The following is a 19,970-nucleotide window of genomic DNA, read 5'->3' on the forward strand; positions in this document are numbered from 1 at the left end:
TTCGCATCAGTTATTGCACGGTATTCTTATAGTTAATGTTCTCCTGCTTCAATTGATTTTGTCCTCTTCTAGTCTCATAAAACGGCAATAAATATCTAGTAAGAGTTTCTTTTTTTCTGTTATATGTATAGATAGTAACGTTTTTTGTCAATCATTAATTGAACGAATGGAGCGAATTTTTATGATCGCCTCAGAGAAATGCACACCGAGTTTTGTGAGTTTAAACCCTGCGGCGATAATAATTTTAATGATTGAGTGTACGCGAACTGAAATCGCCTTTGTAAATATATGTAATGTGAAATTGTCATTCATTCAATGGGTTAAGATTATTTATTGCACTATGTGTGACAGTTTTCCCCCTCTAGCGATTAAGCTGTTTCATGATGAAGTTTGCACAAGGAATTTTGTTCGTTTATGTTTATAATAGATTTTTCCATCCAGAAGCGTGAATATCGCGAACTCATTAATATACCGGTGCCCCTCGCTGTGAAATAGTAATTTCGCACTTTGTTTACACAACATTATGGTCGTCCTACCCATTAAAATGACTTAATTTAATATTCTGAAGATAATTTATATAAGTCTTAAAAGATGTTGAAATTTTTTTTCATTTTGATTTTTTCTCCTTTTTATAAATTTAAAAAAAAAGAAAAGATTAATATGTTCTATGATTAGTGCTAAATGATAAACTATTATGAAATTGGGTTAACCGGTATTCACATATTGAAATGCAATGCCGTTGTGATGATTTATTGAATAAGTCATAAGTGGTATATACATTAAAAAGCAATGACGGAAGAATTTATGGGTGCATATTAATTATTTAAATCTTTATTTCAATTTAATTAATTTCTTAATGTTTATTTAAAACTGTGCTGCAGTGTAAATGCAGTACAATTGAGGCCATTAATTTGTTGTATGTCTGACAATTGGTGGTAAAAAATTCTGTACACATATTAAGTTAATTATATCCCATACATTTGGACCAGGCTTTCATAATTTACTCTTTTGGCTGCTGAAGTTGAGATTTTTGTCATGTTGAAAACCCTGAAAAGAATAATAATATTTTACTGTTCCAAAGTCAGAGAAGGACAGGAGCAGATGGTTCCCAATTATTACAATATTTATCTCCCTTGATGAAGGTGGCAGCCATTTTGGAGGTCATCATTCAACATAATTATATAATTGATAAAATATACAAATAAGTTACAAATAAGTTAGAATTAAACAGACTGATAAATTAGGTTAATTTTCAAATTATTTAATATATGTGAAGAAAAACATTTTTTTTTCATCAATAGCAAACATATTTTATTTATCAACTTACGTAACCATGACAAGAGATTTTTATTTAATCTCAAGCAGTCCTGATAAATTGAGAATGACCCTCAATAAGGCAGCAAAGGGAATTATTGTAAGTTATGTGGAAAGCTTTAAGTGTAGAGGCATAAGGGTTATTTATAATCTGTTTTGCTAAGTAATATGTCATCTCTGAGTGCAATAAATGGTTAGCTTAAATTTAGAAGGACTTAACCCTTAACTGCACTAAGGTGACAAATTATTACATTATTTTGCATTTATATACCAAGAAACAATTTATTTTAGGTTTTATACAAGATACATTTTCTAGAACATGTATAACAGGATATAGGTTTTGCGAGAATGCAGGCAAGATGGGCAATATTTTCTGCTGAATAAAGTACTTTTTTTTCTGCAATCTGTCATTAATTTGTCTATGCTGACATTGCTGTATCAAACTTAATGAAATGTTATATTGCTATTAAATTGCACACTAGAGAAATATCAGGTAAATCAGCAAGATGACTTGCAGAATTTCAATGGACATTTAATATTTACAGCTGATTATTAAATTGTTTAAGATAAAAATAGTTTACTACCATAGTGATTTTCAGATTGGTGTTGTTATAATGCTTGGAAACCTGTTCACATTGGAAGTTTTCTTGGTTATGATGGCAAAACTTTATCCCTCTAATAATTCTAAAAATGTTCAGTTGAAAAAATGGGACATGGTTAATGTCATTGATTTTAAATCACTTGCCCCTCGCCACTTAATAAAGTTCAGGTTCTTTCCGCGGGAATTCTTTATTATGAGGAAGTTATCCAGTTAGTTATCCAGCTAGTATATAGAAAGTTGAGCATTCCGCTTTAGTGCCTGACTGTGCCGAAAAACAATATATGTTAGTGCACTCAAGGTTTTCATTTAACCAGTAATGCGCCATCTTTATGCAATAACTGGTTAACTCGTATTAAATTTAGAAGGACTTAATCTGTTACTGCTTTAAAATGACAATATATAATCTTCAGATAACCCTGCAAACAGGCATGGATCCCCTATTGATAAACATGTTAAACTAGTAATCTAAGGATTGTTGGCTGTATGGGTTCAAACCCAATCAAGGCCAAGCCATTGTTTCCTTTAACAAGGAACTTTACACTCGTTGCTTTGTATTGTTTTGATCCAGGCAAGAACTCATGTGTCTATAAGCTAATAGCTTATATAATATAATATGAGTAATATAATTTCTATAAAAAACTAATAAAGAAAAAAACAACTTATTAACAAGGCATACAGAGGAGAAAGTTCCAAATGTGCAAGGTATACAATTTTCTCTGACAAGTTGTTTTGTTCACTTATATGATAATTATGTTTGCATGTTTCAGATTACTACCTGCAGAAGATTATAACAGGAAGGCAAAAAAGTACAAATACCAGGCTGATGATATGGTAATGATTTCTACCTTTATTAATAGATTTACACTGTATGGTAATGGTTTTTTCGTAAACACAAAAGAAAAAAGAAATCAGTGTAATGATGAGTAATTTATCATTGCTTTATAAATTATCCAACAGATATTATTTATTACAATAATGATAATAATAACAACTTTATTTAAATCACTGAGGTAACATTTGAATAAAATATAATTTTATTAAGAGTTCTAGGTGCCATTTGAATGTGTATATAATAATAATAATAATAATAATAATAATAATCTTTTATTATAGTGACATATTTATTCAAGGGGTCAGTGCCATTTGAATATGTATAGTTATAAAAAGGGGTCAGTGCCATTTGAATATGTATATTTATGAAAAGGCTGAGGTGCCATTTGAATATGTATATTTATGAAAAGGCTGAGGTGCCATTTGAATATGTATATTTATAAAAAGAGGTCAGTGCCATTTGAATATGTATATTTATAAAAAGCTGAAAATGCCATTTGAATATTTGTATTTTGTCTGACATGACATTATAATTTAAACTGAAAGTGAGTGAGAGATTACAGGTGACCACAAGTTTGAGGTTCTTAATGTCTTTAGTTCCTTGTTGAGTAAACCTGTGACCTTTTATTCTAACATGTTTAAATGCAGACTGTGCATTACAAATGTCATGAAATAATTTGAAAATTTCCCATGTTTAAAAAAGAGAAAAAAACGAACATAAAGGACATTTCAAATTATTATAAATGTATAAATTAAATCGTATGGGTGAATTTAAGGTAGACCATGATAGAAAAGGGAGGGGGATAAAAAAACAACAACAACAAATTATTAATTGTTTAATTAACAAAGGAGAAAAACCCCAAGCAACCTTGCATTGTCTAAAGTATAATGAAACATTAGTTATTGTAGAAGCTTACGCATCTTTTATAGAAACAATGATTGATGCATGCCTCCAATATGTCTGATAAAGACATGCTCGTAAAGAAGGAATGGAAGAGATTACTGTCAAATTCCTCTTTGCACGAAATCTCGGAAAAAGCATCAATCTCGGAAAAAAAGTAACAATTTCAGGGGAAAAACATGACTTATCTTGTAAAGCGTACAAAATTGGATGGAGTAATTTGTATTTAACCTTGTTTAGGACTTGGAATTGTTGGTGGGACTTGAGCCAATCAGGTCTTGGTTAAATATGGTGCAAGCGTAACTTATTTCAATATGGGGAGCGCTTTAGATGAACAGATCTCAGATTCTTTTTGAGTCTTGGTTGGGGGTTATAAAATCATACTCTTATTTGATTGGTCAGACACTGGCCAATGAAAATCCTGAGATTTGAGACAGAAGTTCTTGCAGGACTGTTGGTTGATCTCAAACAAGTCAGGTTCTCTTTTGTAAATAATGAGGTTCCTATTAACTTGAACTTCTCTCTTGTATCTCTGAGGTAACTATATTTGTGTTTACAGGATCCTGGTCTAACAAAGTTTGTGCTGTACCTCGAGTCGGTTCTTTGTTTCATCCAGTATGGCTACGTTCAGGAGAGAGATCACAAAATTACCGAGGCATCTAACATGTACAAAGAAACGTATAGATTTGTCTCGTAAGTACTTGTAAATTTACTCCCACATCATATATATAAAAAGATATTTATGAATATCTAATACAGTAACATCTGTTGTGGAACAATTGTATATATTGTAAATACATAAATACATGTATGTATAATGCAGTTGGCTTTCAAGCAAAAATTATTCATTACTTGCTCTGGTTGTGCTATATAAGCTTAATATTAGTTTAGTTTTATCACATTATTCATCAAAACATTATTTTAGAATTTGTACAGACTTAAATAGATTTTTGACCCAAAACGAATGAATATGTACACTCTTAACTAGTTCTTTAGTCGTAATGCATACTTTGAAGTTCTGCTCACTGATCTCAATAGCTGGGGAGAGCTTGGGTATCGTAAGCCAGTGGTTGCTGGTTCAATCCTCTGGCGAGGGGCGATTTATCTCAGGACGTTTTGTGGTCATTTGTCAGTCACTGCAAATACAGAAATCATGGGATCAGTATTCGGTTACTTGTGTAGAAATTGGTAATTACTGGGTAGTTATCCAGGAAAGCCTGTGAGGGGTATAGACCACCTTTATACGACCAAAAATGTTGGTCGGTGTAAAATATTTTAACCCAAACACAGTAAGATCCTTTGGAGTCTCGTAGTAAAAATGAGGAAAAGTCCATTATACAAATATGGTATGGTGTAGGTTATATTTTGTTAACATGTTTCTACAGAATCTGCATGGAAAACAAATGGATTCAGGGTAGCTATCATAAAAATGACACAAAATCTAGACTGAGATAAATTGATGCAAGTCTTGTTAGAATAAGTCTTTAGATACTGTTCACTATTTAAAATTGTATCGTTTTCATTGAGGCTGGTACGTTTTGAGACTTTTGTTATATTCCGGCATCTGACATTTTAGTAAAATAACCGAAAGATCTCTACTTTCACGTCATTGACTTTTGTGTTTTGGATTCCAATTTTAACGATAATTAAGTTATTTTTGTCTGCTAGTATAGCATTAAAGCTTGTCAAAATAGAAAGGTGGAAAATCGGCTTCTGAAAATAGAGTCGTAATTAGCTAGAATTAGTGTACTGTTTCAAATAATTATAAAACTTATCCTTTTGTTGTTGAAATCATTACAAGTGTCATTAGTTATAACAGCAACAGTTACATAAAGGCACAACATTTTGTACTCCGGAAGGTAAAGAAAACACTGTTCTGAAATGACAATGTTAACATATAAATGTGAAAAAGAAACAAACATTGTTGTTACTATATGAATTTCTCGGAAACGAAACAGTTTATGGAATTGATTGACTGTATAATCTCAAATAAATGCTCTCTGGAGCCATTTCATTTTGTAAAAAGAGTGGCATTAATTGAAAGACCAAAAAAATAAATATTGTCTGTTTAACGATTTTGTGGTTAAAATTTGTGTTAATTTCCTTTAATTTATGATAAACTGCTATTCTCTTCATAACTCGATTTTTTTCTTTCTCTTTGTCAAAAAATGGGGCAAAGGCAAAGTTGTTAGGTTGACCAATGGCCAAGATATGACCAATAAGTTGTTAATATTGGCATGAATACCAGAAAATCAAACAGGATAATCATTTCTGGATTGTCTTCCCTTGTTAAGACGTACATACAGTGTGATTTTCTAAGATTTTTCTGATAATTACAACTTTTGTGATTAGCATCTTAAAATAACACTTGTTGACATATCGACAGAGTTTTATATAAATACATTGAATTATACCTTGATAAATAAATAATTAACAACCTTACACAAAACACTTTGAATGTGGAAAGTCTCAAGTATGTTTTTCTTTTCGAAACGGAAAATGTTATTTGCCTTTGTTACTGGGTGCAGTGTCTTCGGAAAATGATTTGCATATGTCAGAATGAAATTTGCAGAATTATGATTCAGGCGACTGTGTGTCTAAAGGGGAAACAAATTGAAGGAGAAATTAGGTTTCTTCCAGAACGCGTTTTGTTTCGAAAAAACCTCCCATTGAACTGTTACACATAAATAACCTTTCGGTTAATCACAAATACATTCTTTCTTAAGTTCATTTCTCCTCAGAAAGTATTTAGAAAGTCATTTATCAGGGGCACTGATTTAATTATGATTTTCATTTTTTCATTTCGTTCCTAAGATTTATTAAGAATGTCGGTTACAAGAGAGACGATTTTTGTTTTGGTTTTGGAATGTTAATCATTTCTGGCATGCTGATCAGCTGACTGTGTTTTCTGTAAGAAAGAATGATTTGTTACTTATTGGTTGGTAACAAGCATGTCTGATTTATATGTGTATTTATGAGTATATGTGTAGTGTAATGGTTGAAACCTATTAGGTTAAGCAGTGCCAAGAACGTTTTACAGTTTTCCCCCCCATAAAAACAGCAGTACAAAAAAGCAACATTTCTCATTGTGTGTGTGTTGCATTTTGTTAGGTATCGGAATACACACAAAACATTATGGTTTTGCAGAGAAAATTGCATTAGTTCTAGTTTTAGAATTATCAGGTAATAATTATCATAAATTAGTATAAGCTTTATGATTTTTATTGATTGATAACTTTTTATACTCAAATCTGAGAGGGGCTATGAAACAGGGAATAATTCTTGCCAAATCCACCATTATGTGTCAAGTGTAAGCCCCAGTCTGCACATCCAAGCCAGCTCACTATACTGTTCCTTGTTTTTATTTGAACATCAATCCAGTTCCACCAGTATAGTGTCAAGCTAGCCTGCACATCCATGCAGTCTGACCAGGTTCAAGACTTCACTGTTGGCCGAACTGTAAATTTAATATTTTGATGCCAAGATCTTAAACTGATTCAAAACATAACAAGACAAGTATGGCTCAGTTCATAATAAAATAAATGAAATAAGAAATGTTGTATACATTTGTGTTTGTTAAATACAAAAATGTACGTATTGTCAGTCGTCTCCCAATGTCATAGGATAATAGATTGAAGAAATGATGCCATTTAAAAGTGTATAGGTTTTGTTAATTGAAAATATTGATTAGTTCACAGTAGGATTATTATAGTGCCACTGGTAGACCAATTAGATGGTAATAAATGAATTAATCAAATATTGTCAGCCGAGTCTAGACTACTTATTTTGATTATGTACAGACCGTTTTCCGCAGAATTTTTTTTCCATCAGACAGACAATTTTTCTGCAGTCTCGGGTTTATGATTTGTTTGGTTTTGTTTGTAATTTCGTAACAAAAACGTATCTCGGACTTAATCTATCATTTGACACTTAGATATTTATTAATGAGTGAATTTTTACAATTTGTTACTTATTACGTTGTTTTATTTATTTGAATCTAATGGTCAAATATACTTTTCTTGTTATGTTTATGTCAATAATACTGGTTGGAGATTGAGAAAAAAAGTGGGAACTCTGTCATAATTATGCAAATTGACATTAAGTTTGTGGAGAAAAAAGAGGAATAATTTTTTTTTTCAAGAATCATTATCACTATGATGTGCATTTTAACTCGTGTCATTCAAGTTGTATGAGAGAATCTTGATAGAACATGACTTGCATACAAAGTACTGGTACTGTATACACTAGTAAAAAATTGGTCTATCTGTATGATTTTTTGATTTTTTCTTGAAAATTGATGAATTTTTTTCTAGTGGTTAAGTCAGCTAATATGGGGCAAATTCCATGTTTTTTATGGGTTAATTGGATTATTTCGCATTAATGTATGAATGTTGTTGCCAAAAGAGAGTTTCCAGCATTCCTGTGAGATTTGTCTACATGATTTTATTGTTGGATAATTCTCCACATGAGGGTGATTGAACTGTCTAGCACTTTTGACTTTTAATGAGTCAGTCTCATCTGAGACTAGTGCCATGATGTCACACTCTCTTTTAAAGTCATAATCTTTGGGATTGGTGGCCTAGTGGTTAAGGTGTCTGCCTCTCAAACCAGGGATCATGCATTCGAGCCCTAAGAGGGTCACGACAATGTTTCTTCATATGACAACAGTTCTGGTTGATTTCAGGAAGCAGACTCAAAAGTGATTAATATAAGTGGCAAGAACGTGTTTCGCAATCAAGCTTAAATAAATATGTTTAAACCAATATTCTTGGGTTAATTGTTTAATCATAAATCTGCGCTTGCAGCAACCAATTCTTGACTTGCGCTTAAGTGCAGACAAAGATTTTGGTTTGTACCGTTTGCTATTCATTCAGTACATATTTCAAAATTTGCCTTCAAATGATAAATGATTTTGTTGAACACATCCTGTTCAGAAAGTGTTAAAAATAGGATTAATATACATATTTTTTTTTTTTTAATAAACCTATTCTGCTGTATAGTGAATTTCATTTGATACACACACATTTTCACACACCCACACGAAAAATGCTTTCACTTGTCAATGTTAAAAAGTTGCTTAAAAGACGGAGAAATAATCAAGAGAAATTTACAGTTATAGTATTATATAAGAAGGTGACGGACTGAAGAATACTCATCTGGGAGAAATGATATTATTATCTTGTTTATAGATTGATTTAGAATTCTGTCTAGCCGTCTGCCATTTTACTGCTAGGAAATGACATTATTTTAGGGTCATAATAATTCACATAGAAAGGACAGTTATTTTTCTGGGAAAATGTCGCAGTTAAAACTGTGTAGCACAAGCCATATGATTGTTAGTTTGACACAAGTCATAACATTTTTCACGACCTCTGTAAATTTTAATTTCCACATGTCCTTGAAATAAGTGGTTTTACTATTTTAATTTTGAAGGATACAATTTGAATAAGTTTCTATCTCGTCACTTACATGTTATCTCCTCATATAATTCAGTAAGAGTTGATAGGTTACGGAACTAAGGTGATGATCTGATATAACTAATCTAACTGCTGTAGTGGATTTGGTAAGTTTTAAGTACATGTAGACTGAAAGTGCATTAAGTGTTTTTTTATGTCATTTGCTGTATAAATTGAAGATGTACCGAGTTTGATATCTTGATGTAAGATTTTATAGTGTTTGGGTGGAAACTGTCTTTGCTTGTAGTTACGTTCTTGAGGTTTGAATTTTAAGTTTTCAATTCCTGTTAACTTTTGAATATGAATCTGTTGATTTTGGTACGCAATGGATATTTTAGACATGTTGTCAATGAATGTTGTTCTTCTGGAACTTATACCAAGCTTGAGGCCGTACCTTCTACCCATTGTTTTGATGATAACTGCCCAAAATCACAAGCAAAATAAAAGCCAAGTTTAACAAGCATGATGGTTACTCTGTAGACCATTTGATAGTACTTCCCCACTTGATTTTGAGAAAATAAGATTGTTTGGTTTAGTAGAACCTGGCTAATACAAACCTTTCTGATCATGAATCCCTTCCTAAACCAAACAAGTGCTTTGGTCCCCATTGTTTTTAACCCCTGGTTCTGCAAATACACAGATTAACAAAAAAAAAAAGGTTCTAATTTGAAGATTAAGTCTTTGGTTAGGGTAAGGTCTTTGGTACTGGTAAGTTCTTACTGAACAGGTTTCACTGAGATTGAATAATTCTTATTCTTTTAATCCTAACATGGACTTATGTCAGTCTTTCAATCTAGGTAGATCCATTAATCATTTCTGGATTTTTTTGAAATTTTGAAAATATGTACTGACTAAAAAGCGAACATTTCAGGTCATGATCTGATTGCCAACTCTGTGCTGGTTGGTCCTAACTCTGCACTGGTGGCATGGAAAAATTCTGTTGCCGCTAGCGGGCAAACTGTTTTTAAAGAGTCCTATAAGATGCCTAATTTGATTTCCCGTTAAATGAAATGCATTTGTATATTTATGCAGTAAAATGCTTAATGATATTACAGTTTTACCGCAGGAAACAAATATATAGGTTTATTTGATGTTTTCAAAGATTATTTAAGTTAATGGGTGATCATAATGCTTATTAAAAATAATTTTCTACTTTAAACAGATCTTTTACATAATTTGCTTGAAAATGAACCAAATCAATTTGTTTTTACGTCAATGTTTCTTTGAGATAAAACTTGATTACTTTTTGTTGGAAAGTGTTTTGTGCAAAGCAGGCATGTTGAAAATCGTATTTTATGACTATAATCCATGTTAATTATTCTTGGGTAAATATTCGAACATACTGTGTTGGTCGTAAATTGTCATAAATTGTTGGTGTTTCAATTTCTTGTTGTATCTTAATGTGCCGTATGTATACCTGTAATATTAAATGAATATGTTTCACAGATCGTCAGTGAAATAAGCAAATTTAAGTTTTACGCTATAATTGCAGGCCATCGCCACTCAGTCCAATATGCAAAGTTTTGCTGTCTGACCGAGTGTTAAACAATAATATTGGCAGCTGCCTGCAGATTCTGTATGCGCAGTTTGACCAAATCAAGTTAACAACTCTGGTTATGTGAAATATCTGAAATGGACTTCACAGTCCATCCATCAATCAGGATAAAACCAGTCGACATTTTTTAAAATATTGTTAGTGAAAATTTCAAAATATGTACCGACTGAATTATTAGCAAACAGTGCAGTCCATGATCTGACAGCATGAATTATTGTTTTTAAAATTTTTAAGGTCTGCAGTACAAAAAGAAATGTGATATTGATTTTAAGAATTAGGGTCTTCAGTACAAATAAAAGCACCTGAAAATGTGATTTATTAGAAGAAAGTGTTATTAAGCAATTTTTTATTGATTTGGCTTAAAGGACTTATCTGAGGAGTAAATTATGTTACTGGCCAAGTCATCAAAGCAGTACAGAAAACGATTAAAATGTGCCCTACCTTATCGCTTTGTTTTATGACAATCCTGGGAATTTTCATAATTTCCAATCTGTAGGCAGTGTCATTGATGTGTTTTGAAAATTTTGTTTTAATTGATTGAAGATTTTTATCACGAAAATGTGTGTTAGCTTAATATTAATCGGTTTGATTCATCGTATTTTTTCTAAGTGAAATTTTCCCTTTGAAGATTATCATAGATTTTTCACTTTTGTTTAAAATGGTGTTTTTGTCCTCTCGCACATGATATTGCTCGGAATAAATAGAGGTGATTTTAAAGAAACCTTGTGGTTTCGGTGTGTGACATTCGGTTGTGGTTCTGTGTGTGACATTGGATAAATTAGCTGTTGGTGCAGATCCTGTGTGTGACAATGGACAGGTTAGCTCTCGGTGTGGTTCTTGTGTGTGACAATGGACAGGTTAGCTCTCGGTATGGTTCCTGTGTGTGACATTGGACTGCACAGGCCAGAATACATTTGGACTCGTACACTTGCAACCTAGAGAAATCATATTAGACTAGCCTAGTGACTTGTACGATATGATTTAACAATCGACTCCTACAAATATATTCCCATATTGTACAATTCAATATTTATTAACAATAATGTATAAAGATTGCTATCTATGGGTTGCTATATATATGAATTGTATAATTAATTGTATATATTACATTTTCAAAGAGTAAATAATACCTCCATTCAGAAAGTCAGATTGTGTGAATAGTGTTAATCAAATGACAGCAGCAAAATGAAACTATGCTTTGAAGGACTTGATTAAACACATAGAAATTGAAAGCATTGTTCAATGCCGATGATGTGTTAGGTTGTTTTGGTTTCTTTACAGTAAATGCGGTATCATGTGTTACAATGATAGGTATTTATTGAATAGTTACTGTTGCTCGGAGGTACACAATGGTTTATCATGAAGATTTACGCCCACTAATACGTAGTTTTTGTCATTGTTTCATCACAGGAGAGAATTAGTGTAAATCATTTAACCTTGTTGTACTGTAATCAATACAATCTTGAACTTACCTATGTATTTGGGTGTATTTTGGTGTATTAGGGTGTATTGTGGTAGCTAACTTGTTTATTGCTTCACATACTGTTTTCATTTACGGGATTCATACAAAAGTACATTATATGACATTTTTTTGCTATATGATAATTTATCTTAATATATAAAATTGAACTGACCAAAGCTACAAGTTGAGTTCACACTACAAGGAGTCGAATGCTTTATCCCAATTGAACCACTATTTAATGTCAAACTGTAGGAACTGTTCACGTAATAGGAAGAAAAAAAATGTGTTTTAATGACAGGGGAGCTTACTATTTAGATTTGTTGCCATATTGGTGCTTTTAGTTGTATTATAAGAAATATAATTATAATAAGGATCGTAGTTGGTGGAGACATTATTGTTTAGTGGAGACATGACTGTACATGTATAAGAATAACTACACAAGTTTGTTATAGAGAAGTCTGTAGATTTCAAGGTCTCATCTATAAAACTTATTTTAAGACCTGTTCACCTTAAATTATAATGTTTATGTATTGTATATTTTCAGGCATCAATTTCATCAGTTTAGAATGTACCATGACTTGGAGACATCCGACAAAACCCACAAACTCACAGTATTATGGTATGTAGGTTTTCTTACTGCCTCTAATGGCAATAATGAACTGCCTAACCCAAGCAGTAATTTCATCACTAAAAAAATCACTGTGGTTCAGATGCACATCATTATATCCATTTGGCTATGCCCTTGTGATATAATTCATTGCACCCAAAGTCCAAACAGTGATTTTATTAGCGATAAGATTCATAAAAAAGATTCGGGATTATTTCTGGTTTCATACCATCATTTTAAGGCCATTTAGATATAAAAGGATTATTAAATGTTACGCTAGATAGCTTGTATTTTGATAGCTTGTATTGTTTAATATGCACAATCAACATGACAAAAATGGTGCCATGTTTGCCTAATTGGAGAAAATGAACAAAAAGATATAAATGGCCATAATAAGATGCTAATATCTTGATGCTTGTAAGAGAACTAATATTTGCTTCTTAAATTCAGTCACGACAATTATTATCACACTGAGGTGACTGCAGGACTGGCTGGTGTCAAGGTTTCAGAAATTAATTTCATCTTCCAAGGATACTTTTTATTTTCAGAAATGTTAATTGAAATTCCTGCAGAAATTAATTGAAATCACTCTGAAATTGTTCATAATTATAATAATTATTCTCATGATATTGCTGCTGACTAGGTTATTATTAGAAATGAAATTTGATCTATGTCAAGTAGCCCTAGCAATGTTAATAACAGAGCTATGCACAAAGTGTTAGATAGAGTGAGGCATTTGTATATCGCTATGCAGTATGAACAGGCACAGTCCTGTTGGCTAGAGCCGGTGCTAGGGGGCATGAGGGTTGTTTCACATATTCATTATCCCCCATGTACAGACTCAATCAAACTGATTCTGTGATTTCATGTAATTTTGTTGCCATTAATACTTCCGGGGGATCACCCTTCTAGATTTTAATATTTTTCTATGCTGATATACAGTAAATCAAACATTGAACTGTTACTAGAATTTATACAGGACATGTCAATTACAAAATTTCGGCCAGCTAGGGTACTAGTAATTTTTTTTTTTAAATTTTAAGAAATTTCTTAAATGAAAAGATTATAAAGTTTGTTTTTTTTTCCACACATTAATATATTAAGTCTGCTCGGCAAATGATCTACCCATAAAACCAAAGCAGACCAATATGAGGTTACGCATGCCTTCCGATCATCACATTCATGTCATCTATTTATGGTCTGCACTGTTGGCTGTTCAACCAATACTTAATTTTAAAGTTTTCCCTGAAAGTTATGGATGGTTTTGTCCAGATAATGAATCATGGACAAGTCCATTAAAGATATTAAACATGGTAATTTAGAGTTAATGTAAGAAAAATTTTAAATGTCACAGGGTCTCACAGGCTTATTTTCTGGAGGGTATTCTGTGTCAATAACATTTGAGATCTGACTGTGTAAAATTAATGAGATTCTGGGAAAAGTTCAAATAAGTCATTAATACTGGCTGAATACTTGGGGCAAAAATGATTTGACTGTGCGACAAGTTTAAAGCCAGATCCAACAGCACAGAATTAATCCAGTTTGCTGTCTGTCCTAAGGTTCTAGTGTATTTTCGCTAGCTTTTGAGATTTCGATACATAAATGTAATACATTTGTAATTACAATTGAGGTATCTCAATTCATTAAGAAGGGCAATTTAGTTTAAACAAAATTGTGCAATAATTTTAACCCTTTAAACAGTTTGACTATCTAATGGATTTGCTGTATTTCTAGTTCTGAAAAGTCTATATCAAGTTTTAGGGAATTTCTGTATGAAGTCACCAACAGTATAGAGCCTAATATCAGACTCTGCACTGATGTGAAGGCATGTCTGTCTCTATCTGATCACTTTCTGTTCCAGCAGGTCAAGGGTTTAAAAAAAAATTAGACACCATCCTTTATGGTATATCTGTTATATCCTGTGTGATCAATGTTTGATATCATTTTCAAACTACAGAGCGTAACATCTGATACTAGGTTTAATGATTTAAATAAAGAAGTTGATAGCATATCAAATGTCAATGTTTCTTGATATTAATGTTATTTAAACCCTGTCTCTTCAATCTGTCAACATCCATTTGTACTTATTTTAGTGATATTTTTAAGTAACCTTTTATTATGTGAGATGAGAGAAGGTGGGTTGTACTGTACATAAAAACAGATGTTATTCTAGGCATGTTTCATAAACTTGCTTTAAAGATTAAAACAGGCATTATTAGTAACCAAATTGGTGGTAAAACTCATGTTTTAGTAGATTGTATAAAATACCAGGAGCTTGTAAAATATAAAGACTCTGATACTCTACTGATTAAAAAGAATGATGCAACTATTGAGATCTTAAAATACATGACTTGTATAAAGGGACTCCACTGAGGTTTTTTGACATAACCAACATTAAAATAAATTTTCGAGATTAATGTTGCAATGAGCTTGATTTTTTTTGGAAAATTTGTAGCCTATTTGAAACACAATAACGTCTTCTCCTTGAAACTAACCCAAACTGGTGTGATATGAGGAAACTTAATCATTGCAAGACCAGTAGGCCTTGGTTGAGAGGCAGACACATTGATAATTAGGACTTAGCCACTGCTCCCTATATTCTTTGCCTGTTTGCCTATATTCTTTGCCAACTTTCCTTGATCCTTTGCCTGCTTCCCTTGATTCCTTGCCTGCTTCCATGGATTCCTTGCCTGATTCCATTGATTCCTTGCCTGATTCCATTGATTCCTTGCCTGATTCCATTGATTCCTTGCCTGATTCCATTGATTCCTTGCCTGATTCCATTGATTCCTTGCCTGATTCTGATTCCATTGATTCCTTGCCTGATTCCATTGATTCTTTGCCTGATTCCATTGATTCCTTGCCTGATTCTGATTCCATTGATTCCTTGCCTGCTTCCATGGATTCCTTGCCTGATTCCATTGATTCCTTGCCTGATTCCATTGATTCCTTGCCTGCTTCCATGGATTCCTTGCCTGATTCCATTGATTCCTTGCCTGATTCCATTGATTCCTTGCCTGATTCCATTGATTCCTTGCCTGATTCTGATTCCATTGATTCCTTGCCTGATTCCATTGATTCTTTGCCTGATTCCATTGATTCTTTGCCTGATTCCATTGATCCATTGCCTGCTGGCAGTGCAGACCAAGATCAGCTTGCTTACCAGTGCCAGTGCCACCTGGTCTGCACTTCATTTTTTAGTGAGTGCATAATTTGAATTTTCCCTTAAAACTGATGAATGGAGTAGTTCAGATTGAAAGCGGACAAGTCCATTAATTTTGATATATTTAGTGTTTTAAGGGTAAATAATATGTTTACGGGGCCTGTAAATAGCAAACAGGATCTCTTGACAGAAATCGGTCATGCAAGCATGTAATCAGGTGCAATATAATATAAACAGATGTGATTATGCCATGAACAACATCCTTATATTATAGCCAAATGTGTAATTATTAATATTATTCAGAAATTGAGAGGTTTGACATTTTCTGGGCACATAAATTTTTATCTTTCCATATTTCTTTTTCTGCCTATAATTTACATAATGCAGTAAGGTCTTGCTGTTTTTTTATCTTCTCATTCGCCTGTTTCTACGAGGGTATTAATGGCACTTAAATCTGGTAATATAAGATGGACGGTTTCCGGTGAACTATTAGAACAAGAGACGTGGCTGTTTGCGTGTGCACGTATAATAGGCATTTATCAAAGCAACTGCGGTAGCTGTAAATCTTTATTGATTTGTATTAATACAAGGAATTATATCTCTATCACAGAAAAAAACAACAAAACAACAATAACAACAGCAAGAAATAGCATTATAATCAAAGCTTAGAGAAAATGGAATTCTCGCCATTTAAATTTTTTATACTGGCATTTCAATTATTGTTTTTTCTTTTGAATCTTGTGAAATTGAAAAGGAAATTAAAAAAAAATATGATTTTGCAGGTTTTTCTTCTAATGCTTTGAAAGTAGATCAATAGAGATGCATGTTTTACCTGGGATTATTCATTGAGAAAAATGTATCATTTACATTTATTATATTAAGTTTGTTTGTGTAGGAAGCTATAACCCTATAGACACACTCTTGAATCTGTCCCTTAAGAACCAAACATAAATGTAAAGTTTCTTGCTTAAGGAAACAGAAAGTTGCCCTTGACAAGGTTTGAACCCACAGACACTAGTTAGACTGACAGGTTAACCACTCGGCCATGCAGCTACTTTCACATTTGTAAAACATAGTTTTATTACCTTGACGATGTTTGTACCAGGTTTTAATTTAGACATAAAACTTATGTAAATAAGAGGTGATATAGTCATTTTGCTAAAATGTTTGGTTATATAATAGCTGAGAAAAAGGAAGTACTGAGTCAGAATGATTTTTACTATTATAATGAATTTTACATACTTAAAATGGTGAACATATCATCAGTGCCCTATAAAACATACCTATATTCATCATATTATTTTCAACCCATATCTAAAGCAGTCTTTGTCATTTTGTTCTCTGGGAATATACAGAATTCTCTTTTCTCTTTTGTGTATAATTATGTCTGTGGCAGTTAAAGGAGAGCCATAAACAGCCCGTTTGCTAATTGAGTTGGGCTCGGAAAAAGGTTTTTAAAGATATTGGGAAAAGATAAAAATCTAATCATTCAAGCATTCCAATCATCAGATGAAATTTAAACAGACCACAATTTTTTTATTGTTAATCAAGTTGCACAAGTCAAGATTTTGATTATGTAACTTCCTTCTTAATTTCTCAACTGTTTTTAACTGACTGGAATAGTTGAATAATGGAAGGGAGATAACCAGGGCTTTTAAGTAAGATTTAAGAGTAATTAAATTTGAATGGATATATTTTCCGGATGAATATTTGGAAAAGACTGTATCAATCTCCAACATTTCCAATGGGATAGGGAATGTCAATATTTTTATTATAAATTCCTTATTTTTTTCTAAAACAACTATTTTAGGTATAAGCCAGTAATCAGTGCTTGGACCTAAAATTTTTAGCCTTTGCCACTAGTATTGAGCCAGGCCAGCCTGTACATCTGTGTAGTCTAACCTGACTATATATTGTTGAATGACCAACTTCAAAATTGTGATATCCCCAAAATTGGTAATGGACCGTACCAAAAGTGGAGGTTAGACAAGTCCATTTTAGACATTTAGGGGAATAAAGGGTTTAAAAAAGAAGATTATTTCTTTTAAGGGTTGAAGGCCTTGTTTGAAGTATGATAACATTATTTTTTTGTATATATTTCAGTTTACGTATTCAGTCACTGGTCTATTTGAAGTTATATATGCTGAAGAAGAATGAAACAGTGAAGTTGAAACGTATATTAGAGGATCATAATAATAAGGTAGGATAATAATATAGTGAATGAATTGATAATGTACCTGCTACAGAAAATTGGCAAATTGTTGATGCAGAATTTAGGTAAGTTTGGTTGTATAGGATCCTGTAAGCTTTGATACTTACTCTAGGATATGTTCCTATAACCAACAAGTACTAAGTCAGTGAGTGTTAACAATGAGTGTAAAGTTTCTTGCTCAAGGAAACAACAGTCTGTTGCTGAAGGGGTTCAAACCTAATTGGTCTGCAATCTTTAGATTATTAGTCTGCAGGAATGTGGCCTAGAAAAGAGTGTGTAGCCAAACATAAAAATATTAGCCTCCTTATTCATTAAAGCTTGATAACAAACTCATGGTACATAAAAAAATGTTAGTTTGGTGCAAAATTGCCACAAGTCAATGACCTCAAATATACTGTTGCTGCAGTGTTGAATTAAAGGACATACATTTTTATTACTGGTACTTCCTGAACATATACAAAAGGCAAAATTTTTATGTTTAATGTATCATAATTATACTTGAGACTGTATCATGATTAAACAACCGTGGAGATGTATCACACAGAAAATGTTCAAGTCTATCTGTAGCAGGGATTTGAACCCAAAGTGGTTGGGACCAAGTGGTTATAAATTAATGACTGTAACCAGTTGGCCCTGGAGGCCACTAATATATATTATTTACTGAGGACCATGAAATAGAAGTTTATTATAACCTTGTTTGTTATTGTAGAGTGTAAAGTCTAGTTCTCAACCGAAAGCACCGTCCGCCCCATCTCCTCACCAGTCTAGCTGGAATCGGTCAACCGGAACCCCGTCACCTATGTCACCAACACCATCTCCTGCCAATAGTGTCTGCTCAGTTGGATCAGTGGTAAGCCCGTTTAATAAATTTGTTTCGGTTGCTATATTAATACCTCAATGAAATGTCTCGATAACATACCTTTAATGAATCTTTACTTTTAAATTGTATGGGTACAAGTTTTCCGGCATTTGCATGAAGTTGAAAAAAAATTATACTCCTTAAAGCACTTTTTATATATAATATCAAAGTTAGAGCTTTTGGTAGTCGAATTTTAAACTTGACGTAAAAACTTACATATGTGACTTATGACCATGATTTTGTTAGTTCCATAGCAACATTTTCGATCCATGTTAAAACGAAATCATTTCAAGTTATTTCCAAAATTAAACTGATATTGCATTTTAATCCCAATGATAAACTAATAGCATTAGTAATATAGGCTGTTTTTTCCACAAACATAAAATTATTTCTAACCGTTGCATTTTTACAACATGGGTCAGAGTTTATAATAAGTGATAACAATACGAATAGGGGATTAATCTTCTTTAATAAATTTTAATGTTATATATATTTTGGGGTTTTGTTCTCACGAGTACCGCAATAGGCACTGTAATTCCTTAAGCTGTGTTTATTTGAAGACCAATACGGCAATTTACAATAGTAACGATTAAAAGCATTTTATCACACATTTTAATCGCAAAAAAGGCTGTTTTGAACACACGGCTGTGTAATTAACACCTGTCACACAAGTTGATTGGAAATCGTCTTCGCAGCCAGATAAGGTGTGAAAAATGTCTCGAGATCGACGGTGTCAAAATAATCGAACAACTTCGACTTATTTGTGGTAAATTGCACTAGATTTACTTAACACGGACCACGAAAAAACTTCGACACATCGAAAAATTCGACACATAAAATCTCGACTCATAAATAGGTTTTTATAAGGAATATATAAGGGGAAAAGTCGGGACTTTAATTTTTCTTCGACACATCGAGAAAATCGACTAATCGAAGTTCGACTCATAGAAGTTCTACTGTATATATAAAAACAATGTAAATGATGCTAAATTCAGGGTATTCAGGTTTT

The 19,970-nt window shown here is 32.5% G+C and overlaps 1 protein-coding gene across 1 annotated transcript in view; it reads left to right on the forward strand.

Moving 5' to 3' along the window:
- The window catches only part of LOC132732547 (AF4/FMR2 family member 4-like), a 105,946-nt gene that overhangs the window by 82,938 nt on the left and 3,038 nt on the right, over positions 1-19,970 (forward strand). The window contains exons 14-18 of the mRNA XM_060719027.1: positions 2,683-2,746; positions 4,207-4,340; positions 12,665-12,739; positions 17,994-18,090; positions 18,812-18,952. Of these exons, the coding sequence (XP_060575010.1) occupies positions 2,683-2,746; positions 4,207-4,340; positions 12,665-12,739; positions 17,994-18,090; positions 18,812-18,952 (511 nt within the window). The remainder of the gene's footprint in view (positions 1-2,682; positions 2,747-4,206; positions 4,341-12,664; positions 12,740-17,993; positions 18,091-18,811; positions 18,953-19,970) is intronic.

Source organism: Ruditapes philippinarum, unplaced genomic scaffold (genome assembly GCF_026571515.1).
Source record: "Ruditapes philippinarum isolate M1 unplaced genomic scaffold, ASM2657151v2 ctg1211_1_1_1_1, whole genome shotgun sequence".
NCBI lineage: Eukaryota > Metazoa > Mollusca > Bivalvia > Venerida > Veneridae > Ruditapes > Ruditapes philippinarum.